The sequence below is a fragment of the Neophocaena asiaeorientalis genome, unplaced genomic scaffold (assembly GCF_003031525.2).
Source record: "Neophocaena asiaeorientalis asiaeorientalis breed wild unplaced genomic scaffold, Neophocaena_asiaeorientalis_V1.1 scaffold43, whole genome shotgun sequence".
Lineage (NCBI taxonomy): Eukaryota > Metazoa > Chordata > Mammalia > Artiodactyla > Phocoenidae > Neophocaena > Neophocaena asiaeorientalis.
Window position 1 is genome coordinate 16,405,619 of NW_020173674.1, and position 26,731 is coordinate 16,432,349.

Consider the following 26,731-nt stretch of genomic DNA (forward strand, 5'->3'; position numbering starts at 1 on the left):
ATATATATATATATATATATTTATTTATTTATTTATTTATTTATTTACTGTTTGATTTGCTTCTTTATTTTTTCTAAAAGACAACTAATTTGAGTGTGACTACTCTGAATATTATTTTCTGCTAATAACGGTAATAAATTGTCACAGGATTGGTCATTCACGCCAGACTTGTAACTTTATAACACCAATTTAAAAGTAGAGTTTTGAAATTTTAGGGAAGAAAAGTAGGGCTTAGGGTATGAGTGTTCCCCCATTCCCCCAGGAAAGGATAATTTGCATAGAAGTAACTTTATGATAAATCACCTCTTCTGTCCAATTCTTGAACTGCATGCAGTAGTCTCTCATCAAAGAGGCCTTCATTCTAGTGAGTTTTACAAAAAGAAGTCCAAGTTCCTCATCTGTATTAAGGGCTATAATTGTCTGAACCTTTTAGTCAATCTCAGATCATTTCACATTATAGTCACAGTCTTTGAGGCTGTTCTCAGTTAAATTATCTTCTGTTTAAATATTATACTATCTCCACTTGACACATCAACAAACATTATGAGTCATAGAAATCATAAGTATGAGAGGCTTTTTAGCTCCCCTCCCCACTTTTCTTCTTTCTTTTCTTTTTCTTTTTTCTTTTTTGGTCAGTAAAGATGCCTTTTATCATCTGGTTATTACATCTACGATTAAACGCAAGCTTCAAGATAATAATTTTCTCTTTGAATCATGTACAATTATTTCCCAGTGTTTCCTCAGAACAATTGAATAGAAACTTGCTCCATGTTAAAGGAATTTCCAAACAAGTTTTTATTTGGAAAATTCTGCATAAGATACCACTACTCTTGGAAATTCATAACAGGTGAACAGATTGGTCTCCAAGAAGTGCTTCAGTAAAAAAAACAAAAATTTCTTTAACCCAGGATTTCCTAAACTAAGTTGACTTTTGAACCACTTTCATTAATACGAAGTAGTATCACGCTATGGAAGTTGCTCTTTCAGTCCAAGCTATTGAATATAGGTTCTCCTAATACTCATAAATCAGCTTGGGATTTAATTCTGGGAATGAGAGTGTATGTCAGCCCATGATATCTGTGACCCTATGGATGACTTCCACTGTGGTTTGTTTCGCTGGTCTGATAGCTAATATAGATATTCTATTCTTTCTGCAATGCTTCAGGTACAACTTTCTATTCCACTGAGGAGGACAACTTTCTTAGACAGAAGAAAACATTTCTTTGGAAAAAAGCATAAAATTGTTCTCTTTTCCTGCTAAAATCCAAATATGTTATTAGGCTCATTTTGGGAGAAACATGGAACTTTGATTCTGACATTTGTTCATAAGCTTGTTAGGAATGAATTGTTGTGATACCCTTGCCCAATAAGTGTCAAAGATTAGTATATTATAACACATAACATAATAGTATATGTTATACTATTATACTACAAAATATATACTATAATAGTATATATAGTATAATAATATCATATAATATTGTGTAATGGTATAGTTATAAGATAATCATGGTACAATTCTCAAGGAATAGTATAAGCACAGGACGTGATGACCCAGTGAAGGTCGGCTGGTTATAGTGGAGCTGGGGATCCATTAGTATGTGAACACTAGAGGAATTCTTTAAGACTGCTCTGGGGATGTTCTTACACATTTGTAGCTTGGCTTCACAATAGGTTGAATGTATTTACAGATCACTTGGTGAATTCATATAAAGCATTATCCTTTTCCAAAAATTGTCATCTTTGTTTTTCATGTGTATCCCTGCCTGTCTTCACAATATACCCTTATTTAACCTCATTTTTGTTCCCAGCGCTCCTTCCTCTGGCCTGATGAACTGTTTCTATAGTTTATGAAGGAAGTAGAGTCACAATGAGCTTTCTATCAGAGTCTCAACTTCACTAGGTTTGAAGTACTCCTTGTGGCTTTAGTAAACTGGAAAGAGTTGTTGCTTGCATAACTAATACAGATGAATCTGGTGCCACCCCCTCCCTGGTCTTAGGTGCTGCTTGAACTTTACCAGAGGAGGAAGTGGTCAGCCCCTACGTCATGCTCCTCAAAATCCTTCTTAGAAAGATGCTTGACTCCTGTGCCAGTAAAGGCACCGAGGAACTTAAACAAACTGGTTTGGGCCTCACGGAGGAAGTAATCTGCACTGTCAAGGAAGAGAGAGAATGGCTCTCCCACAGGAAGGCGCTTGGATGGCATAAGGAAGATAAATTGCCCTGAATGAATGGGTGAATAAAACCCTCAACAGTTTGAATTCCTTTGGAGGAACCTGGGAGTTAAGCATTTTCTTTCTTCTCCCTTTATCTCTTGTCTGTCTCATATTTCAGTTTTATTGCCCCTCTTTCACTGCCCGTGGTGCTGAATTATGATGAGACCCAGACTTTTAACCTTAGCTATTTCCTGACCTCCACACCTTCTTTTAAGGTGGATAATGATGCAGTTTACTTCTTTCACTGCAGTCATGACTATTACTAAAATTTTTACAATAGTCACATCTAATTTCTTATTATGCTTCCCCTTCACCAATGCACTGGGCAATGTGTCTGGCAGGAAAAGTACAGGCAGTATCTCTGGCTAAAATAACATCCAAGGGCATAGCTAAGACCCAGTAAGTGTTCTTACTTAATCAGGGAAGTATGCTGGGATGGTTCAGAATGCTCATGGTTGGGCTTCTTCTCTGCAGAGACCAGCCTAAGCTGGACATGGGTTCCAATTCTCACTCTAAATTTACTAGTTATATTGCCTAAAAGCAATTACCTAATCTTAGTTTGATTTGCTCATCTGTCATTTGAGGGACTAGCAATAGCTATCTCACAGGATTGTTCTGAGTATATGAGATAACATAAAAAGTTTAACACAGAGCCTGGCATAGATGTTCAATTAATGCTGTTTTCCTTCTCTTCTTTGAGTAGCAGTGGATGCTGTCTTAATGCTCCTGAGAGACATTGGTAATTCTTGATTACAAGGTTAGGAGTCTAGGTTCTTGTATTTTTTAAATGAAATTATTTCAAGTTACAGCAGATCTAAGATCTGCTATTTGGGTTTTCTAAAGAAAGCATATAGTAGTGAGGGAACATTTTTATTTGAGAAAAAGCTCTATATCATCTGGGTTAAGAAACAAGGTAAGACAGCCGGTCAGGACTTCCCTGGTGGTCCAGTGGTTAGGACTCCATGCTTCCACTGTAGGAGGCACCGGTTCGATCCCTGGTCGGGGAACTAAGATCCTGTATGCCACACGTGGTGTGGCCAAAAATAAAATTAAAAAAAAGACAAAAAGACATAGCAGGTCAAACAGTGGTGGCAGATACGAGCTGAATGACATCAGCATATGCTCAACAATGTAAGTGCATCTGAGATTGTAATGATCAGTCAGTCCCTGGTGGTGGTAATGGTGGTGTTTCTAAGAAGCAGCTACTCCAGTGACTGAGAGGGTTGAGATGGAGCTTGCACTTTGAACTAGGCCTAAATCAGTTTCTGTCTCCACCAAATAGGCTGATTTCTGGAGGAGCTCAAGTAGTTGGGAATATGGGTGCTGGGCGGAGGTGGGGGGCAGCAAGTCCAAGGCTGAGTTTCACAGACTGGAACAAACGCGCCTGTGTGGGGGTGTGTTGGAAGGATGTGAGCAAGTGCATATGCTTATGCCTCAGACATTCTAGAAATCTTCAGCACTCACAGGAAATACAGTGTCGTGGTTAATGGCTCCAGCACTGGAGATGGACAGACTGGTATTCAAATCTCAGCTCTACCACTTGTTTTGTCAAATGCACTTAATAGGAAATCCACCTCAGATTGGATTTTTAGATAAGACTATTTATCGTCTCACACATCAAGAAATACAGAGGCAAGGTAGGCTGCAAGCCTAATATGTCAGGACTCTGGCTCCACCTCTATGATCTCTTTATTCTGTCCTTCCCAAGCAGTTGGCTTAATTTTCAAGAGGGTGGAAAGATGGCAGAAGTGATTCTGGGTACCACATCATCTCCAGAAGAAAAAGGCAGACTAGCTTATTTCTCTCTCTCTTCTGTAGGAGCAATAACACCTTTCCTAAAAGCCTCACAGTGAACTCCTCTTTTCATTCCACAGGATAAGCTTATATGCCCATTTCTAAACCAATCATGACAGGGGAACAAGATTACTGTGATGAACTTAGGCTAAAAATTTTCCAGTCTGGGAGCGTGAGATAAGGATCACACTGAGAAATTTGAGGGAGGAGTGGATACCTGAACAAAGTTGTTTCTCTGTTAGAAAAGAAGAGACAGACAGCCAACAGTATATGTTATAATTTGTTACCTCTTTTGAGTTTCAAATTTTCCATCAGTATCATATGCATATGTCACATATTCAGAAAATATTAAATAAAATAATGTATGTAAAGCACTCAGCACAATACCTGTTTACAGAGTAAACATTTAGTAAAGTGACAGATGAACTTGGCAATTGATATACCACAATTACTGGCTGCAAGATTGATTCAAAGCTCTTACTGCTTTATGTGACTCTTCCTGAGAAACTTTCTGAATCTGTCCTGACTGGTAATACACCAGAATGATCTTGAGATCCTAGACAAAGTTTTTTAATGACACCTTTTTTGAGTGTTGAGTCCAGATGGTAATGTCACTAAAGATGGCCTTTTCTCCATATCTTATGTAGGTATACTGAGTTTCCACTAACAACTAGGAAAATGGTTAAGTACAATCACTGTGCCATTATGGTCACGTGGACCTGTGTGTGTGCACACACATGCACTGTGTATGAATATGTTCAGCTTTTATGTTGCTTCCAGCCACTTGGCTGAGCATTTCAAATATTTTTCAAGTACCAGTTAGGTGTGAGGAATATGGCAAGAAAGCAAGATTGAACAAGGGGGTGTCAGCAGGGTTGCCACACTCTACAACTCCACGTAGTGCCATTCACATAAGTTAAAATGTGAACAGCATCCCCAAGGTTGTGTAGTACACAGCTTGTGCAGCTCTGTATGATGGCCCTACATGCCAGTGACTTTATTTATTTATTTTTAGGTTATTTTTAGAATTTTATTTTTGTTTACAGATATGCTTAACAATCACACATATATCCCCATATCCCCTCTCTCTTGCGTCTCTCTCTCCCCCTCTCTATCCCACCAGTCTAGGGGGTCACAAAGCACTGATCTGCTCTCCCTGTGCTATGCAGGTACTTCTCACTAGCTATCTGTTTCACACTTGGTAGTGTGTACATGTCAATGCCACTCTCTCACTTCATCCCAGCTTACCCTTCCCCCTCCCGTGTCCTCAAGTCCATTCTCTATGACAGGATCTTTATTCCTGTCCTGCCACTATATGTTCACCAGAACCATCCCTTCCTTTCGATTGCATATATATGTGTTAGCATATGGTATTTGTTTTTCTCTTTCTGATTTACTTCACTCTGTATGACAGACTTTAGGTCTATCCACCTCATTACAAATAACAATTTCGTTTCTTTATATGGGTGAGTAATATTCCATTGTATATATGTGTCACATCTTCTTTATCCATTCATCTGTCAAAGGACATTTAGGTTGCTTCCATGTCCTGGATGTTGTAAATAGAGCTGCAATGAACATTGTGATACATGACTCTTTTTGAATTGTGGTTTTCTCAGGGTACATGCCCAGTAATGGGATTGCTGGGTTGTATGGTAGTGAGTTCTATTTTTAGTTTTTTAAGGAACCTCCATACTCCAAATATTTTCTCCCATGCTGAGGGTTGTCTTTTTGTCTTGTTTATGTTTTCCTTTGCTGTGCAAAAGATTTTAAGTTTCATTAGGTCCCATTTGTTTGTTTTTGTTTTTATTTCCATTTCTCTAGAATGTGGGTCCAAAAGGATCTTGCTGTGATTTATGTCATAGAGTGTTCTGCCTATGTTTTCCTCTAAGAGTTTGATAGTGTCTGGCCTTACATATAGGTCTTTAATCCATTTTGAGTTTATTTTTGTGTATGGTGTTAGGGAGTGTTCTAATTTCATACTTTTACATGTAGCTGTCCAGTTTTCCCAGCACCACTTATTGAAGAGGCTGTCTTTTCTCCACCTTATATTCTTGCCTCTTTTATCAAAGATAAGGTGACCATATGTGCATGGGTTTATCTCTGGGCTTTCTCTCCTGTTCCATTGATCTGTATTTCTGTTTTTGTGCCAGTACCATACTGTCTTGATTACTGTAGCTTTGTAGTATAGTCTGAAGTCAGGGAGCCTGATTCCTCTAGGTCCGGTTTTCTTTCTCAAGATTGCTTTGGCTATTCTGGGTTTTTTGTGTTTCCATACAAATTGTGAAATTTTTTGTTCTAGTTCTGTGAAAAATGCCATGGGTAGTTTGATAGGGATTGCATTGAATCTGTAGATTGCTTTGGGTAGTATAGTCATTTTCACAATGTTGAGTCTTCCAATCCAAGAACATGGTATATCTCTTTTGTATATATACAAAAGATGTTTGTATCATCTTTAATTTCTTTCATCAGTGTCTTATAATTTTCTGCATACAGGTCTTTTGTCTCCTTAGGTAGGTTTATTCCTAGGTATTGTATTCTTTTTGTTTCAGTGGTAAATGGGAGTGTTTTCTTAATATCACTTTCAGATTTTTCATCAGCCTTTTTGTTGGAACATTTTTAATCACAGTTTCAATTTCAGTGCTTGTGATTGGTTTGTTTATATTTTCTATTTCTTCCTGGTTCAGTCTCGGAAGGTTGTGCTTTTCTAAGAATTTGTCCATTTCTTCCACATTGTCAATTTTATTGGCATAGAGTTACATGTAGTAACGCCTGATCCTTTGTATTTCTGCAGTGTCAATTGTTTCTTCTCCTTTTTCATTCTTCAGTGATCACTTGGTTATTTAGTAGCATATTGTTTAGCCTCCATGTGTTTGTATTTTTTACAATTTTTTCCCTGTAATCGATATCTAGTCTCATAGCGTTGTGGGCTGAAAAGGTACTTGATATGATTTCAATTTTCTTAAATTTACCAATGCTTCATTTGTGACCTAAGATATAATCTATCCTGGAGAATGTCCCCTGAATACTTGAGAAGAAAGTGTATTCTGTTGTTTTTGGATAGAGTGTCCTATAAATATCAATTAAGCCCATCTTGTTTCATGTGTCATTTAAAGCTTGTGTTTCCTTATTTATTTTCATTTTGGATGATCTGTCCATTGGTGAAAGTGGAGTGTTAAAGTCCCCTGCTATTATTGTGTTACTGTCGATTTCCCCTTTTATGGCTGTTAGCCTTTGCCTTATGTATTGAGGTGCTCCTATGTTGGGTGCATAAATACTTATAATTGTTATATCTTCTTCTTGGATCGATCCCTTGATCATTATGTAGTGTCCTTCTTTGTCTCTTGTAATAGCCTTTATGTTAAAGTGTATTTTGTCTGATATGAGGGTTGCTACTCCAGCTTTCTTCTGATTTCCTTTGGCATGGAATATCTTTGTCCATCCCCTCACTTTCAGTCTGTATGTGTCCCTAGGTGTGAAGTGGGTCTCTTGTAGACAGCATATGTACAGGTCTTGTTTTTGTATCCATTCAGCCAGTCGATGTCTTTTGGTTGGAGCACTTAATCCATTTACATTTAAGGTAGTTATCGATATGTATGATTCTGTTACCATTTTCTTAATTGTTTTGGGTTTGTTTCTGTAGTTTTTTTCCTTCTCTTGTGTTTCCTGCCTAGAGAAGTTCCTTTAGCATTTGTCGTAAAGCTGGTTTGGTGGTGCTAAATTCTGTTAACATTTGCTTATCTGTCAAGGTTTTAATTTCTCCATCAAATCTAAATGAGATCCTTGCTGGGTAGAGTAATCTTTGTTGTAAGTTTTTCCCTTTCTTCACTTTAAATATGTCCTGCCACTCCGTTCTGGCTTGCAGAGTTTCATCTGAAAAATCAGCTGTTATGCTTATAGGGATTCCCTTTTATGTTATTTGTTGCTTTTCCCTTGCCGCTTTTAATATGTTTTCTTTGTATTTAATTTTTGACAGTTTGATTAATATGTGTCTTGTTGTATTTGTCCTTGGATTTATCCTGTATGGGACTCTCTGTGCTTCCTGGCTTGATTAACTATTTCCTTTCCCATGTTAGGAAAGTTTTCGACTATAATCTCTTCAGATATTTTCTCAGTCCCTTTCTTTTTCTCTTCTTCTTCTGGGACCGCTATAATTCTAATGTTGGTGTGTTTAATGTTGTCCCAGAGGTCTCCGAGACCGTCCTTAGTTCTTTTCATTCTTTTTTCTTCTGCTCCCTGGCAGTTATTTCCACCGTTTTATCTTCCAGGCCACTTATCTGTTCTTCTGCCTCAGTTATTCTGCTGTTGATTCCTTCTAGAGTATTTTTAATTTCAGTTATTGTGTTCTTCATCATTGTTTGTTTGCTCTTTAGTTCTTCTAGATCCTTGTTAAATGTTTTTTGTGTTTTCTCCATTTTGTTTCTGAGATTTTGGATCATCTCTACTATCATTACTCTGAATTCTTTTTCAGGTAGGTTGCCTATTTTTTTCTTCACTTTTTGGTCTTGCATTTTTTTACCTTATTGCTTCATCTGTAACAAAATTTTTTTGTCGTTTCATTATTATTATTTTTTTAATGGGTGGTCCTGTATTCCTGTCTTACTGGCTGTTTGGCCTGAGGTGTCCAGCCCTGGAGTTTGCAGGCAGTTGGATAGAGCCGGGTCTTGGTGCTGAGATTAGGACCTCCCGGAGGCCTCACTCCAATTAATATTCCCTGGGGATTGAGGTTCTCTGTTAGTCCAGAAGTTTGGATTTGGAGCTCCCACCACAGGAGCTTGGGCCCGACCTCCAGCCTGGGAACCAAGGTCCTGCAAGCCAGCTCCTGTGGGTTCCTCCCATCCCCTTAGGTGTCTGTGGTATCCCACTGGTGCCTGGTAGGTGCCCTAGCTGTGCCAAGACACGAATTCTGTGTCCTCCTAATCCACTATCTTGACTCCACCCACCAGTGACTTTTAGAATAGGATACAAACTTTGCACAGATGTCATGGAAGAGCAGGAAGTATGGTTTATATGCATTTGATTAATTTTTTATAGTTAATTACTCCTTTATGAAATGTGTGGAATGAATCCCTGTTTACCATTTATCTAGAGCAATTTTATCAGCACATAATGGGGACTGAGCTCTGATATTAACTGTCTCTTGAAGGACTTGGCTATTCTTACAATTAAAAGTCAAGCCTTACTCCTTTTTAAAAAATAAGTAGGACAATTACTTTTATAAAAAGCTTTGCAGAGTGGTAGAATATTGTGGTGGGTGAATCCATTAATTCTAGCAGAAGATCACCTTGACTCAAATACCAGCTACTCTACTATCTGTGCAACTTTTGCTGCCGTTAAATCACTTCCCTCCACCATAAAATGGAGATAGTCATAATGCTGATCTCCTGGGGCTTTTTGGAAAATTAAATGAATTATTATATATAGTGCCTCAGAAAAAGCCTTGGGTCAAGGGAATCACTCCATTAGAGTTAGTTGTGATCAAGTGTTGGCAAAGATATGGAAAAATTGGAAGATGTACACACTGATTATGAGAATGCAAAATGGTGCAGCTGCTATGAAATACAGTATGGAGGTTCGTAAAAAAATTTAAAATAGAGCTACAATTTGATCCAGAAATCCCATTTCTGGGTTTATATACAAAAGAATTGAAATCAGGATCTCAAAGAGATATTAGCACTCCCTTGTTCATTGAGGCACTGTTTATATTACCCAAGATGTGGAAACAACCTACATGTTCATCAACAGATGAATGGGTAAAGAAATGTGCTAAATACATACAATGGAATACTATTCCACCTTAACAAAGCAAGGAAGTTCTGCAATATGGGACAACACGGATGGACCTTGAGAACATTATACTCAGCGAAATAAGCCAGACACAGAAAGACAAGTACCACATAACTCCCCTTACATGAAGTATCTAAAATGTAAAACTCATAAAATCAGTGACTGGATGTTGATTACCAGGGGCTGAGGGAGAGGGAAGTGGGGAATTATTAATCAACAGGCATAAACTTTCAGTTAAGAAAGATAACTAAGCTTTAGAGATATGCTGTACAACGTTGTATATATGTTTATAGTCAACAAGAATGTGTTACACATGAAATTTGTTAAGAGGATAGATTTCATGGTAAGTGTACTTGCCACAAAAAAAAGAGTAAAAGTTATCTTAAACTCTATTTGTCAAATAAAGTAACAATGGAACATTTAAGGGAAGGGAGAGATATCCACTAAATTCATGTATTTTTGAAAAAGACTCCACCAAACAAATCAATGTTAATATCCTCCATCATAGAGGGAAAATAATTTCTATGAAGCATTTTCAAAAAGTCTGATCATTTAACTTCAACTCATTATTGTTTTTGTTGTAACAAATACGTAAAGATATTCTTTATTTTTTTATTAAAATATTTTTATTGGAGTATAATTGCTTTACAATGTTGTGTTAGTTTGTGCTGTACAACAAACTGAATCAGCTATATGTATACATATATCCCCTCCCTCTTCGACCTCCCTCCCATCCCCCATCCTACCCATCTAGGTCATCACACAGCACCAAGCTGAGCTCCCTGTGCTATACTGTATCTTCCCACTAGCTATCTGTCTTACGCATGGTAATGTATTTATGTCAAACCTAATCTCCCAATTCATCTCACCCTCCCCTCCCCCCACCATGTCCACACGTCCATTCTCTATGTTTGCATCTCTATTCCTGCCCTGGAAATAGGTTCATCTGTACTATTTTTCTAGATTCCACACATGTGCATTAATATATGATATTTGTTTTTTTCTTTCTGACTTAATTCGCTCTGTATGACAGACTCTAGGTCCATCGACAGCTCTACAAATGACCCAATTTCATTTCTTTTTATGGCTGAGTAATATTTCATTGTATATATGTACCACATCTTCTTTATCCATTTATCTGTCAATGGACATTTAGGTTGTTTCCATGACCTGGCTATTGTAAATAGTGCTGCAGTGAACGTTGGGGTACATGTGTCTTTTTGAATTATGGTTTTCTCAGGGTATATGCTCAGTAGTGGGATTGCTGGGTCATATGGTAGTTCTATTTTTAGTTTTTTAAGGAACCTCCATAGTATTCTCTGTAATGGTTGTACCAATTTATATTCCTACCAACAGCGTACCAAGGTTCCATTTTCTCCACACCCTCTCCAGCATTTATTGTCTGTAGATTTTCTGATGATGGCCATTCTGTCAGGTGAGATATTCTCTAAATGAAACAGTTAGCTGTGATCATCACTATTATCACATTACTCTCTTGTAGGCTTTTGGTATTTCTGGATATATGATGCCACTCAGATTTTAGTATCAGTATGACCTTTTATATTGAACTTCATATTTTTCTCAGCAGCATTTTCATATCTTTTCTTCTTTGTCCTTGCAGCAACCTGTCAGCTAGGTAAACTAATTACCTGCGCCTCTATTATAGTAATTATTTAACTCTACAGCACTTTTCTAATGATTTGCTTACCTCCTCTACCAGTGGAAAACTCCCATGAGTGCAGTGTATCAGTCAGGAATGCAATTAGCTGTCAGTAACAAATACCCCAAGTAACAGAAGCTTAAATCATAATGATGTATATTATTTATTTAGTAAAAAGTTTTGAAGTAATATCCAGTGGCTCAATGATAGTATAAAAGGCCCAAGATTTTTCCATCATCCTGAGTGGAACTGATTCATCATCCTTGTGTTTGTGACCTCATGGCCACAGTATGGCTGCCACAGTTCCAGGTACTGTGTCTCTAGCATTCCAAGCAGGAAGGAGGGGGGTATGTGGGGAAAAGGTCTCCTTGTGAGTGAAGAAAAGTTCTTACAGAAGCTCACTTGGTGATCTCTTTTGCCTTATTTACAAGAACTGGATGATGTAGACACTCCTAGTTTCAAGAGAGGCTAGAAAAGAGAATATTGTGCAAAGGGGATGAGAACTGTCATGATTCGCTCAGAAAAAACCATGATTTGTCTTTTGGAGCTGGGTGGATTGATGCCTGAACAAAATAGGGTTTTTTCTGCCTCCCCGCCTTTCCTTCCTTCCTTCCTTCCTCCCTTTCTTCCTCTCTTCCTTCTTTTTTTAAATCTGGGAAGACTGTGGAGCAGAAGGGCCAGTGGTGGCAGGAAAGGAATCTAATAGTGTCATTCACAGGCATGGTAGTCCCTGATTCATTTTTTAGAAACTCATGAGCCTGACCAAAAAATTCATAAGTATTAGAATAAATGAAACTCTCTTTGACAGATAAACTGAGGCTCAGAGAGTAGAACGTATATTTTTCCTAAGACCACACAACTAATTAGAATAAGTGGAACTTTAACTTACCTGTGCTGACTTCTGGCCTGGAGTTCTTCCTGGTTTTTTGTCTTATTACTTACAGAAAAATTAATGCAGCATGTTTTCTTTCTATTTGTTGGCTGTTTGATAGAATGGCTTAACTTAAAGAAGGTAAGTGTTTCTCCTGGAACTTAAGTAAGAAATAGAACATTTAAATGTTTCCCCTAATAAGAATCAATCGACGATGCCCCTCTTTGGATGATTTACAATTATGGAGTAAGATTACTGGCATGTAATAAATTGCAATTCAAAGCCACACTGACCTGTACTTTTTAATCTACTTACTAATATTATTAAATACGAAGTAGAAATACTTTAGAACTTAAAGAGCTGATATTGAGACTCATTATGTGCCAGACGTAGAGCTAGCCATTTGAAATATAACTTAGATATTATTCTCTTCATTTTACTGTTGAGGAAACTGAGGATTATGGAAATTGTGACTTGCTAAACATTGTAAAGCTATAAAGTGGCAGAGTTGGGATTCAAATCTGGCAAAGCTGGACTTTAAAACTTGTGTTTTTCACACTGTCTCAAACTCCTGTCCAGTGCTTGGGTACTATAATAATTATATTTTAACCAGCACCCACTGTGTACTAAAAAGCCCTTAGTAGTTAGGTAGGGAAATAATATATGTCTGAATAATTTTTTGCTTCTAAGTCATTTGGGAGTTAGCATTTTAGTATTTTGCATGTAAAAAATGTTTTATGTGTTTTATAGACTGAAAAGTTTCATATAACTACGATTATCATTATCTTTATGTTAGAATTCAGGTTGCCTTCTTGGAATTTCAACGTAGGCCTTTAAAACAACTTTGTACGGCATTTTGAATTTTTCCATACTAACATAAAGAAGTAAAACATGCATTATAAGTTGTTTAAAGGTTCCAGCAGCTATTATGCATCATAATGTGTACTGAAGTTAATTCTGAAGCATATCTATAGCTCATTTTATTGCTATGGCACCTTGTTTATAGTACAGTATATCTATGGCTTAGAATACCTTTAAATATTCTGGTCTTACGTAGTTGTTTTTTTCTTTCCTCATAAAATCTTAAAAGGACACTTTATGTTTTAAGAAACACTGCACTTGAGGTGCAAAGCTGTTTTATTATTTTGTTACAAGTTAGCTTTTTTCATAATCCTTAGTTTTTAGCTTGTAGATAGTTGGTTCACAAACTGGCCCCCATACGTGGCGGGCAAGGAGAGACTGAAAAAAGAGGCAGACCGCTCCAGATTGATAGGTGGAAGTTTTAATAAGCAAGGGAAATTACTTAGGAGGCTTGTCTTGGGTGTCCACAAGACAAGTAGATCTCTGCACCAGCCAGGCATCATCTTAAAAGTTTATATAGAGGCCTTAACTGGGTTCAGTCACACATCTAGTCCAGGCGGTCTCAACAACATCTTGTTGTCACAAGGCAAGAGAGAGTGGGCAGAACATACATTGCAAGGACAGGGGAGGGGGTGGGAGGAGCTTCCAGTTACCTGGGTCCAGTTCTCCAGTCAACTAGCAGTCACGTCTTCTCAATGATCTCCCCCAACATAGGGGTTTATAGTAAGAATAAGATAAGTACTACATTAAATTTTAAAACTTTAAGTACATACTTTTATCTAACACATATAATGATTAGTCCTATGTACTGCTATTACACTGGGGTACCTCTTCACATAGCGAAAGTTTCCTGTTAGGAGACAATTCTCCATAGGTCACTTGCATTTCTGAAAATTTTATGAGCAAAAGCATTGGCTACCTTTGTCCTGGACTATCTTTTCAAGGATGCTTGTACAGTAAGTCCCCCACATACAAACAAGTTCCTTTCCGAGAACGCGTTCATAAGTCCACTTTGTTTGTAAGTCCAACAGGGTTAACCTAGGTACCCAACTACACAATCTGCTATATAGTACTGTACTGTAATAGGCTTATAATATTTTTCACACAAATAATACATAAAAAACAAACACAAAAAATAAAGAAAACATTTAAAATCTTACAGTACCATACATTGAAAAGCACAGTAGTACAATACAACAGCTGGTGTACAGGAGCTGACATTGAGTGAACAGGCAAGAAGAGTTACTGATTGGAGGTGGGAGAGGAGGTGGGAGATGGTAGAGCTGAATGATCATCAGCAATAAGAGACGGAGGGCAAACTGCAATTTCACTCATGCCTGACATTGATGGAATGTACGTTCGCATCTTTGAAAGCTTGCAACTTGAAGGTTCATATGTAGAGGACTTACAATATAGCAATCAGCCTTGGAGGATAGCTCTAATGTCTCCTTCTGGAGCAAGGGACAGATTTTCCTACAGACTTGGAACATAGAGATAGTATATAGAGCATGGGCCAAGCGGTCTTCTGCTCATTACAGAAAATTAGGGCTCCGTAAGTCAGTGTTAATCTCCTATAATACAACCTTCTTTTTATTGTCTTATGGGAACTAGGATTTTGGGAGCTGGCACAAGTGCTGATACTCTGGCTACTTTTATTATCATGAGTAATAAGTCCTTTATTTCTGACCCAGGAATCTCATGTGTTCTGTTAGCATACGTGAAACTGTGGCAGGCTACATTGTTAGCTTATAAATAGAATAAAATCTCAGACCCTTCATAGCTTTTGACTGAAGTGTCCAAATTAAGTATCTTGGACCTACCTCCTAGATTAGCAATTTTAATACATGGTAACTCAAAGTTTTTTAAAATTTGAAGAGGATTTAAGCTTCAGAATATTCCAGACTAATATAGTAAAAAAACCATCAAAAATGTCATCATATTTCTACCAGATTTAAAAAATAAAATGGTTGAAACATTACAAATAAAGTTGAATTCTACTTTGTCCTTTCTCAGAACACTGCTTTTCTCTTCTTTCCTGGAGGCAATTACCATCTTGATTTTGGTGTGTGTCCTTACAGTCCATGATTTAATACTTTCACTATATATATGCAAAGATATGTAGTTCTAGTTTGTGTTTTTTAAAAAATTATATAATTTGTTTCATAGTGTATGATTTCTTAACGATCTTTTCTCACTCAACATTGTTTTTAGATCTAGTCTTGTGGATGCATATTGATCCATTTATTAAGTTTCTTCTGTTCACTATATGAATATAACGTATTTTATTCATCTAAACATTACTGATTAGGCATTTGGGTTGTTTCCAGTATTTTACTATTGCAAACAATGCTGCGATGAACATCTTTATGTCTTGGGACAATGAGGGCACCTTTCTCTTGGATGAATAATAGAATGTGGCAGAATTGACATGGTGCCAGTCTGGGCCTAAGAAAACGAGGCAAGCTCTACTTTTGCTTTTTGGAGGAAGCCAGCTACTATGTAAGAGATCCAACTACTCTGAGACTGCCATGCTATGAGGAAGTCCAGTCTAGCTACGTGGAGAGGCCATGAGGAGAGATGTCCCTCTAGTCTCCCTGCTGTTCCAGCCATCCTAGCTGAAGTGCCAGACATATGAAGAAGTCACCTTTGACTTTCCAGCCATGGCAAATGTCACAAGGAGTAGAGACAAGCTGTTTCCACTGGGGCCCTGCCAAAATCGCAGACTCAAAAGCAAAGAAATGATGACTAGTTTTGAGCCACTAAGTTTAGATGATGAAAATACCCATTTTTCTTGTGGGCATTCTTTTCTTGTATTAATTAGAAAGTATTCTTTATATACTATGGATACACGTTTCTAGTGTTTTTGTGAGGAAACTTGACTCATCAAGGTATAAACTCAAATGCTTTTATTTTTTTCGTCAACTGCTACCAACTGTACTATGTTGAAGCCTCGTTTTCCACTAGGACAATATCTCAGCATCTGCGTTACTTTTCAGCTGCATTCCATTATTAGCACAGACTCTTAACATTTTCTAAAATTTATTCCTGAGTGTTTTAAAATCAAAGTCTCTTATTCGATTAAAAAATTCTCTAGGAACTTCCCTGGTGGCACAGTAGTTAAGAATCTGCCTGCCAATGCAGGGGACACGGGTTCGAGCTCTGGTCCTGGAAGATCCCACATGTCATGGAACAACTAAGCCCGTGTGCCACAACTACTGAGCCTGCGCTCTAGAGCCCGTGAACCAGAACTACTGAGCCTGCGTGCTACAACTACTGAAGCCCACGCGCCTAGAGCCCGTGCTCCACAAGGGAAGCCAATGCAATGAGAAGCTCGTGCACCACAATGAAAAGTAGTCCCCGCTTGCCGCAACTAGAGAAAGAGCGTGCAGCAACGCAGCCAAAAAATAAATAAATAATCCTCTAGCTCTCCCTCCTAAATAGGTGAGACTTGCAGGGGGTAGGAGTTTGGAACAGTATGTGTCGGTGCGTATGGGACACGTGTAATCTCAACACACATGGGATGTTGACAGGCAGGAGTGATGTGAGGCAGGTTCTGCCCTGCTTCATGCTCCTGAAGTGTTGAGGCTTAGTTCTTTCCTTGGTTGGCCTTAAATGGTGTTTGAGATTGATGTCTGTGGACTCCATAGGACAAGATAATGGTTCCCACAGATTCAGCTGATGATGGTCTCTTCTCAAGCAGACTTTGAAGGCATTGTGGGTTCCTTTCATGATTGGCTATATCTTCCACTGATCCTCAATTGATAGCTTTGAAGAATATTTTTTTGAACTGAGTGCCTGTTTGCTTTATGATGTAACCATCACCGGCAAGACTGTAGCCCAAATCTGAGGAAACTGGAATGCAGGTTTGCGATCCAGGAGTCCTGAACTTCCTTCTTCTGCCCTGTGGGGTCCCACCGTGCCTTCATTCCCAATCGTCTCTTCTCCTACTCCACTAGTGCAAGGAAGATCATCAAGTTCAGTGGCTAAGTAAACATCCTACCAGAAGCAAAATATCAATTTGACCTTCTTGCAGCCATCGTCAAACTTTACCAATCATTGTCTTGAGTGTTCCCTTGGTTTGGGGGATAGGAAGCCCCTCCTTCCCTTCCCTTAGAGAGAGGGGAAAGAAGGAAAAATAGCTTCTATTTACAAACAAAAGACAGCTCATAACTTCCTTTCGTCCACATATAAATCAGAGGGGAAAGGTGGTGTCAGTTTTGTTGAAACTGCGTCTCTGTACAAGCTCTGAAGGGAGTGACAGCTGGAGGTTTCTGATCTTGAATGTGTGTTTCTTGGATCTGTTTTTCTCAGCCAAGTCTTGGTTTTCCTAACATCATCCTTTCATATAATTAACTCTTTGTTACATATGCTACAAAGATCTATACCCAAACTGTGGGTTGACTTTTAATTTTGTTTATTGTGGCTTTGGTCTTACAGAGGTTTTAATTTTGATGTGGTCAAGTTTATGTATAACCAAAGAAATACTTCCATAAAGTCATAGAAGCATGTATTTTCCTTAATAGCTGTAAAATTTTGCTTCTTTCATTAAGGTCTCTCATCCATCTGGAACTTATAAAAATTCATATATGATGTGATAAGGGGATATAATTTAATTTATATAGAAAGCCAATGGTTCCAACACAATTTACTGAATGTCTGTTCTTTTCCCAGGAATCTGAAATACCAGTTTTGTCTTATATCACATTTCCATATGTGTATAGGTCTGTTTCTAATATTTTTGTTTCCTTAGTATATTGCTCCTCTTTGAAGCAAAACAGTACTGTCTTCATTACTATGGCTTTATATATCCTAAGATCTAGTAAGTCTCCCATCCTTTCTCCCAGAATAATTATGATTATTCTTGACACTTTAGTCTTGCATATGAATTTTAGAATTGATATAAGTTCTGTAAAAAACTATGTTATGATTTTGATTAGCACTGTATTTGGACTTATAGATTAATTTGGGTATGAACGAACTCTTTAACGTAAAAAAAAATGAAGTAGTTGCCTAGCAGTCTAAATGCATAAATGTTTCCATTTATTGTATAGCTAATATATCTTTCTTACTTGGCAATATTTTTATGCAAAGCTTTATCTATTGTCATGGTCAATGCCTAACACAAAGCTTCTCTCAATAAATATTTGTGGAATTAATGAATGAACCATGTAGACATTTGTGCTAGACATTTTTAAACTTAGAATGTGTTTTGGGAACTCTATGTCATTAGCTATAAATTTTCCAAATTACAAAAATGTCCTTCCTGATTTAGTTTGAGAATGTAGTCTGTCAACAAGAATGCCTAATTTGTAATTATTAAAGCTGCACTAAGTCTACATTTTGCATTTTGTGTGGTCCTATGTTAGTAATTATTGTATCGTTTCTGCTTATTTGTTGAGGATGGTGGAGTGAGTTATATCTTCAGATTATATTTTTTAAACCCCTGATTGAAGTATGATTGATGTAGAAAATTTTTACATATTTAATATACACAACTTGATGAGTTTGGAGATATACATCCATAAAACCACCATCACAATATATGCCATAAACATGTCCATCACCTCCAAAAGTTTCCTTCTGCCTTCTTTATTTGTAATAAGAGTAATAAAGGCTGTGTCAATTTACATTCCCACTAACAGTGTACAAGACTTTGCTTTTCTCCACACCCTCCCAACACTTGTTATCTCTTGTCTTTCATAATAGCTATTCCAACAGGTGTGAGGTGTCTCACTGTGGTCTTGATTTGTATTTTCCTGATGATTAGTGGTACTGAGCACTTTTTCATATACCTGTTGGTCAGTTGTTTGTCATATCTATTCAGTTCCTTTACCCATTTTTTTTTTTTTTTTTTTTTTTTTTTGCGATACGCGGGCCTCTCACTGTTGTGGCCTCTCCTGTTGCGGAGCACAGGCTCCGGACGCGCAGGCTCAGCGGCCATGGCTCACAGGCCCAGCCGCTTCGCGGCATGTGGGATCTTCATGGACCGGGGCACGAACCCGTGTCCCCTGCATCGGCAGGTGGACTCTCAACCACTGTGCCACCAGGGAAGCCCCATTTACCCATTTTTAAATCAAATTGTTTTCTTTGCTATTGAGTAGTTCCTTATATATTTTGGATATTAACCCTTTTCAGATATATTTTCTCCCATTTAGTAGGTTATCTTTTTATTTTGTTGGCTGATTCCTTTGCTGTGAAGAAACTTTTTAGTTTGATGTAGTCCACTTATCTACTTCTGATTTTGTTGCATGTGCTTTTGGTGTCATATCTGAGAAATCATCATCAAAATTAATGTCAAAACATTTCTCCCTTTGTTTTCTTCTAGGAGTTTTATGATTTCAGGTCTTTAATGCTTAAGTCTTTAATCCATTTTGAGTTGATTTTTGTGTATGGTAAGATAGGGATCCAATTTCATTCTTTTGCATGTAGCTATTCAGTCTTCCAACACCATTTATTGCAAAGACTATCATTTCTCATTGTATATTCTTGGCTCTTTTGTTGTAAATTAATTGACCATATATGCATGGGTTTATTTCTGGGGTCTCTATTCTGTTCCATTGATTTTTGTGTCTGTTCTTATGCCAATACTATGCTGTTTTGATTACTATAGCTTTGTACTATAGTTTGAAATCAGGACATGCAATGCTTCCAGCTTTGTTCTTCTTTCTTAAGATTGCTTTGCCTATTTGGGTTCTTCTGTGGTTCCATACAAATTTTAGATTTGTTAATTCTATTCTGTGAAAAATGCCATTGGAAACTTGATAGGGAGTGCATAGAATCTGTGGATCACTTTAGGTGGTATGGAGGTTTTAACAATAATAATTCTTCTGATCCTTGAGCATGGAATATCTTTCCACTTATTTGTGTCATCTTCAACTATTTTTATTAATGTCTTATTGGTTTCAGTGTACAGATCTTTCACCATTTTGGTTGAATTTATTCCTAAGTATTTTATTCTATTGACTGTATTTCAAATGGGATTGTTTGCTTATTGTCTCTTTCTGATAGTTCATTGTTAGTGTATAAAAATGTGACTGATTTTTGTATATTGATATTCTATGCTGCAACTTCAGTGGATTCAGGACTGTCATAGCAAAGTACCAACAACTGAGTGGCCCAGAACAATAGAAATTTATTATCTCACAGTTCTGTAGGCTAGAAGACAGATTAAGGTGTGACAAGGCCACGCCCTCTCTGAAGGTACTAGGGAAGGACTCCCCCCCCCCAAAACATTTGATTTGAGAATAATGGGAAAATTAAGTAATGGGAATTGGACCCTCATCGGGGTCCTCTGGGAAATCAGAAGCACCACCCTCTTCTGCAGCTCTATGCTTCTTTAGTTTAGCAATCAATTCTTTCGCTGGATTGAAGATGCCATTGGTCTGCTGGTCACAGACAGAGCACGGGGTGGTGCAGAAATGCTGCAGCGCACAGCTCTCACAGAAATAATGCCTGTGTAAGGAACGGCACCAAAGACGGAGGAGAGCTTAAACAAGCTTTATTTGGGAACACTCCCGGGCGAGGTTCACTGATGCGAGAGAAAGGGAACAGAGAAGTCGCGCCTGGGCGAGGGTTTGGGCAGAATTTATAGGGGAAGAAGGGAAAGGGGTGTGGTGAATCCGGGAGGGTGCAGGTTATTCCTTATTTGGTGATCTCTTTGGGTATCGTGGCAATATCCGGTGCCGGTTGCCTCAGTCTTGGGACTGTTACCCCTGCCCCTCGAAAGGCGGGAAGGCTGGGCCGGGTGGAAAGTCCCCAGGTCAGTTCCTGGAACTGGGTGGTCCGGAAAGTCTCCAGGTCAGTTTCTGGAACTGGGTGGTCCGGAAAGTTTCGGTCTGATGCAACCTGTGAGTCTGATTGTGTTCCCCTGCCTCGGGCCAGCTGGCCTTACATCCCGACATCTTTGGTGTAATGGGGCGGCGTTCTGATCTCTGGCTACTTCTTGCTGAATGGGGGCGTCGAAAGGGGAGTCGGGTGACCAGAGGTCCAAGGCTTAAGGGAAACCATTGGGGGGTTCTGTAGGAAGCAAGGTGTAAGGGCCGAGGAGCATTTGGTTTGTGGCCACCCGAGAGACTTCCTCCATGTGCCTGCGAAGGAACCTAAGAAAACAGGGAGCAAACGTGAGCAAGATACAGATGAGAATTAAGGGGCCTAAGATTGGTGTTAGCCAGGTATAGAGGGTGGACCGCCATCAATCGGGGACTGGGGAGGCGGACTGTTGGTGTTTTCGTTGAAGTTCTTCTCTTAAGCGATGGAGGGCGTTTACGTTGTCTTCGATGAGTCCTGTTTCATTGATGTAATAGCAGCATTCCTCCTGTAGGAAGAGGCAGGTACCTCCTTTGTCGGCCGTCAGGAGATCAAGGGCTCGTTGATTCTGGAGAGCGACTCGGGCTACTGAGGTGATCTGGCGCTGGAGGGAGGTGATGGAGGTGGCAGAAGCCTCGATGGCTAGCTGGAGTTTCTGTTCTAGGTCACGGGATGTTGAGACACTGTGTGTTAGGGCTCCTCCCCCGATGCCCGCAGCAACGAGAGGAGGCGAGGGAAATGCCTGCGACCATAGGGAGAAAGATGGCCCTTTGGCCCTTAGAGAGGTCAAGGGCCCGCGTGAGTGCTATCAGTTCAGCCCTTTGAGAGGTTGTCCCTTCTGGGAGGCTGTTAGCCTCGATAATAGTTGAGATAGTTACCACCGCATAGGCTGCCCGTCGGCGTCTGTCAGGACCGAGTATTGAGCTGCCATCTACAAAGAGGGTGTGGTCCGGGTTTGAAACGAGGGGTGTCAAAGAGTCCCTCTCTCGGCGGGCTGAGGGCCTCTACGACTTGGGGGCAGGAGTGGGAAGGGGAGGTCCCGGTATTGGAGATAGGCAAGAGGGAGGCCGGGTTTAGGCGGGGGGAGGGGGGAGAGGTCGAGGGAGATAGCAGGGTTTTCAATGAACAGGAGGTGGAACTCCTGGATGCGGGAGGGGCCCAGGAGGGAGAGAGACTTGTGGCCTAGAAGGTCGACCAGCCGGTGGGAGGAAAACACGGTTAGTGGGTGGGCCAGAGTCAGTTTGAGTGTTTGTTTGGTCAGTTCGGCTGCCGCTGCTAGGTCCCGAAGGCATGGTTGCCATCCCCGAATGGTTGGGCCTAGCTGTTTGGAGAGGTAAGCCACGGGGCGGTAGGAAGGCCCTACAGGCTGGGCAAGGAGTCCAGTGGCTATTCCGGCCCGTTCATCCACAAAAATGTGAAAAGGTCGGTTTGGGTTGGGCAGAGAAGGGGGAGGAGAAGATATCAGAGCGTTACAGAGGGTAAGAAAGTCCTGTCGAACGGCGGAAGGAGAGGTGAGGGGTCCTTGAGGGGTTTCTTTAGCGGCTAGATATAAGGGTTTAGCGAGGAGAGCAAAGTTAGGGATCCAGTGCCGGAAAAATCCTATGAGGCCCAAAAAGGAGAGAATTCGTTCCGCTGTTTCAGGAGGCTGGAGTTCACGGATAATCCGGGTGCGGTCGGCTGTTAGACCTTTTGTGGTAGGGGTAAGGTGGAGCCCCAGGTAGGTTACAGAAGATACAGATAACAGCCTTGGCTGGGGAGACCCGATAACCGCGAGAGCCAAGGTAATTGAGGAGATCTGCAGTATGTTGTCTTGAGAGGCTGAGAGACGGGCTACAAAGGAGGAGGCCATCTACATATTGAAGGAGTGTGCTGGGGGCAAGGGAGCAGGAAGTGAGGTCCCGTGCCAGCGCCTGACCGAAGAGGTGAGGACTGTGGCAGAAGCCCTGGGGAAGAACTGTCCAGGTGAGCTGACTGGAAGTATGAGTATCCGGATCCGTCCAGGTAAAAGCGAAGAGGAAATAGGAGTCGGGATGTAGGGGGATAGTGAAAAAGGCATCTTTGAGATCCAGAACCGTAAAGTGGGTTGTGGATGGGGGGATATGGGAGAGCAAGGTGTATGGGTTTGGTTCTACTGGGTGGAGAGGAATTATGGCCTCATTGATTAGTCGGAGGTCCTGGACCAGGTGATAATCCCCAGAGGCCTTGTGGACAGGCAGGATGGGGGTGTTGCAGGGAGAATCAGTGGGGATAAGGAGTCCCTGGTTTAGGAGTCTGGTGATAATAGGTTGTAGGCCCCTAAGGTGAGTCTCATAGATGGGAGATTGGGGCCTTGATGGAAATTTGGAGGGGTCCTTTAGGCAGATGAGGACGGGGGAATGGTATGTTGCTGTTATGGGCTTAGAAGTATCCCAAACTTGGGGATTAATTGGGTTCGGTGTGATTGGAAGAGGGGAATAGGAGGGGGAGGGTTCTAGAGACAGGCCGAGAAGAGGAAGCAGGAGTTGGGAGGAGGGGACCTTAGGGTCAAGTCTAACCAGCTGGAGGGAGGCCCCTAAGTGGAAAAGGACATCTTGGCCTAGCAAGGGAACTGGGCAGGATGGTATGACTAAGAAAGAATGAGTAAAAGGGAGTCCTTCGATATGACATGGGAGTGGACCGGTCTGGAGTGGGAAGGATGGTTTGCCATCAATACCCATGACCGAGATCTGGGAAGGAGAAACTGGCCCGGAATAAGTAGGCAGGACCGAATAGGTAGCCCCCGTGTCCACCAGAAATGAGATGGACTTACCCGCTACCTGTAGCGTTACCCTGGCCTCGGCGAGGGTGATGGGGGTCTTCGAGTCCGGGCGCCGTCAGTCGTCAGCCAATCCCAGCAGTTCGAGTGGTAATGCCATTGGGTCGGCTTGCCCCCCGCGTGGAGACGCTGAGGGAGGGCCAGTCATAGGGCAGTCACTCTTCCAGTGGCCCGTTAGCCCGCAGCTGGGACAGGGCTTAGAAGGAGGTCGGGGATTGGGACATTGGCGAGCCCAGTGGCCTTCTTTTCCGCATTTGAAGCAGGCCCCCGGCGGGGTTGCCTTTTGTGGATTCCTTGGATGCTGTGATCCATGGGAGATGGCAGGCCTTAGGGCAGCTACAAGACCTTGGGTTTGGAGGATCCAAGCCTGCCGGCTGGATTCTGCCAAATCCTCATGGCCATTATAGACTTTAAAGGCCATCTTTACCAGATCTCGAGTAGGGGTCTGAGGGCCGTCTTCTGCCCGTTTTAATTTCTTTCGGATGTCCGGGGCTGATTGGGTAATAAAATGGGTGGCTAGGACCGCTGCCCCTGCCGGGGTGTCGGGATCCAGCCGGGTGTAGCGAGTTAAGGCCTCTGTAAGGCGATTGAGAAAGATAGCTGGATTTTCGTTAGGTTCTTGGGTTATCTCTTTTAGTTTTTCAAAATTGACTACCTTATGAGCGGCGGCCTGCATGCCAGCCAGGAGGCATTGGATCATGAGGTCGCGTTTACGACGGCCATCTTGGCCATCCTGCTAAGTCCAGCCTGGATCGGTGCCAGGTATGGCAGTCGCTCCGACAGGCATGGAGTTGTCGGTAAGGTGAACCTGATCTGCATGGTTTCGGGCAGCAGTTTGAATTCTTTCCCTCTCATCAGGGGTCAGAGTAGAAGATAGGATCACAAAGATATCGTGCCAGGTTAGATCGTAAGAAGATGGGGTGGATGAGTAGAGGTTCCCTGGTTGTCTCCTGGGGGAGGGGAGGAGCGGCCCGCGTGGTAACCCGCGGGGCTTGGTACCCCTCCCAGGTTTCGGCACCAAATGTAAGGAACGGCACCAAAGACGGAGGAGAGCTTAAACAAGCTTTATTTGGGAACGCTCCCGGGTGAGGTTCATTGGTCCGAGAGAAAGGGGCCAGGGAAGTCGTGCCCGTGCGAGGGTTTGGGCAGAATTTATAGGGGAAGAAGGGAAAGGGGTGTGGTGAATCCGGGAGGGTGCAGGTTATTCCTTATTTGGTGGTCTCTTCGGGTATCGCGGCAATATCTGGTGCTGGTTGCATCAGTCTTGGGACCGTTAGTCCCGCCCCTCGAAAGGCGGGAAGGCTGGGCCGGGTGGAAGGTCCCCAGGTCAGTTCCTGGAACTGGGTGGTCCGGAAAGTCTCCAGGTCAGTTTCTGGAACTGGGTGGTCCGGAAAGTCTCCAGGTCAGTTTCTGGAACTGGGTGGTCCGGAAAGTTTCGGTCTGATGCAACCTGTGAGTCTGATTGTGTTCCCCTGCCTCGGGCCAGTTGGCCTTACAGCCTGCAGTTGGTGACAACTGGGTTTTGGAACGTCTGGCGACGGATGAAACACTTGAACTGTATTTACACCTCGTCGCTTCCCACTTCATAGTTTTCATCCTTATGGATATCATAGCGACCCTCGTCAAGCTCACGTTCGATCTGCCAGCCATGTTTGTAATCTGAACGGTCATGGAGGAATTTGCAGCTGTCTCCAAAGCCGCAAAAGCCAGTCTCCTTGTAGTCCTTACAAACGTCGGGCTGGTAATCCCAGCGCACGGTGGCACGCAGATGCTCGGGAGCTCGGATGGGGCCTTTCCTCACCATCTTGGAGGAAGCATTGCCCATAGATGTATCCTTGGGCTTCATGTACTTCTGATAATTATTGATTCCCCGATAGATCTTGTCATCTTCCTTGTGCCTCAGCTCCTCCTGGATCTTCTGGCTGCGCTCAAAGATGGCTTGTGCGTCGCGCTCCTTCTCTGTGTCTAGCTCGTAGACAGCAGTCGCACCCATATCCTCTGGCCCCACGGGTTTCCCTGAGCGAGTGGACTTATACACCACGCCGAGACTCTCGGGCTCCTTCTCCTCCTCCTGGCTACTCTGGTCACCATAAGCTGCCTTCTGTTTACCACTGCCAGGGGTCTTCTGTATCATCGGATTGTGGGTCGCCCGCTTCTTTTTCCGGCTAACCACAGCGCTGCCTTCATCACTGCTGCTGCTGTCGTCTCCGGACTCTTGGTGGCAGATCGGGCGCTTTCTGAGACCTGTAGCCCCTTTTCGCCCAGGCTTTTTGAAAAGAAAGGTGCACACCTGGTCTGTCATCTTTCCTGGAAAAAGTTGCTCTGCCGTTTTAAGAGTCTCGGGTTCCCAAACGGCTGTGGCCTGCTGGGTGGGGCGGGGCTTCTTCACGTCACTGCACGTAGTGCACTCCGCGGCACGTGCGTGCAAAATCGGTTGCGGAAAAAGGCGTGGCCATGGACACTGCGGGAGCACGAGTGGCCATAGTTCTTTGACTTGTGGTAGCATAACTCCAGTGTTCACATGGCTTTCTCCCTGTGTGTTTGTCTGTCTTTTCACATGGTGTTCTTTTTATCAGGACAGCAGTCATATTGAATTAGGGACCCATCCTACTCCAGTTTGATCTCATCTTAACTAATTACATCAGCAATGATCCCATTTCCAAATCAGGTCACATTCGGAAGTAATGGGAGCTAGGGCTTCAACATATAAATTTTTTTGGGGGGTGGGCTCAATTCAACCCATAGCACATCTGTTAGATCACCTGTTACAACTTATTATTATTATAATTAGTTTATTTATTTATAATTAGTTTATTTACATGTCTTTATTCCTTAACTCCTCTGCAGAATATAAATTCTTTCAGGGATTCCTCATTAATCATTAAAAACCAAAACAAAAGAAACTCCCAGTGCTTAGCATATAGCCTGATACAGAAGAAGGC

At 41.4% G+C, this 26,731-nt stretch overlaps 1 protein-coding gene across 1 annotated transcript; it reads right to left on the reverse strand.

The window, feature by feature from the left end:
- Window positions 1-20,445: 20,445 nt before the first annotated feature.
- Window positions 20,446-26,295, reverse strand: LOC112402036 (RING finger protein 113A-like). Its single transcript, XM_024748557.1, is given in 2 exon segments — window positions 20,446-20,641; window positions 25,289-26,295. Coding segments are annotated over 2 exon segments (1,203 nt in total).
- Between the last annotated feature and the right edge of the window lie 436 nt (window positions 26,296-26,731).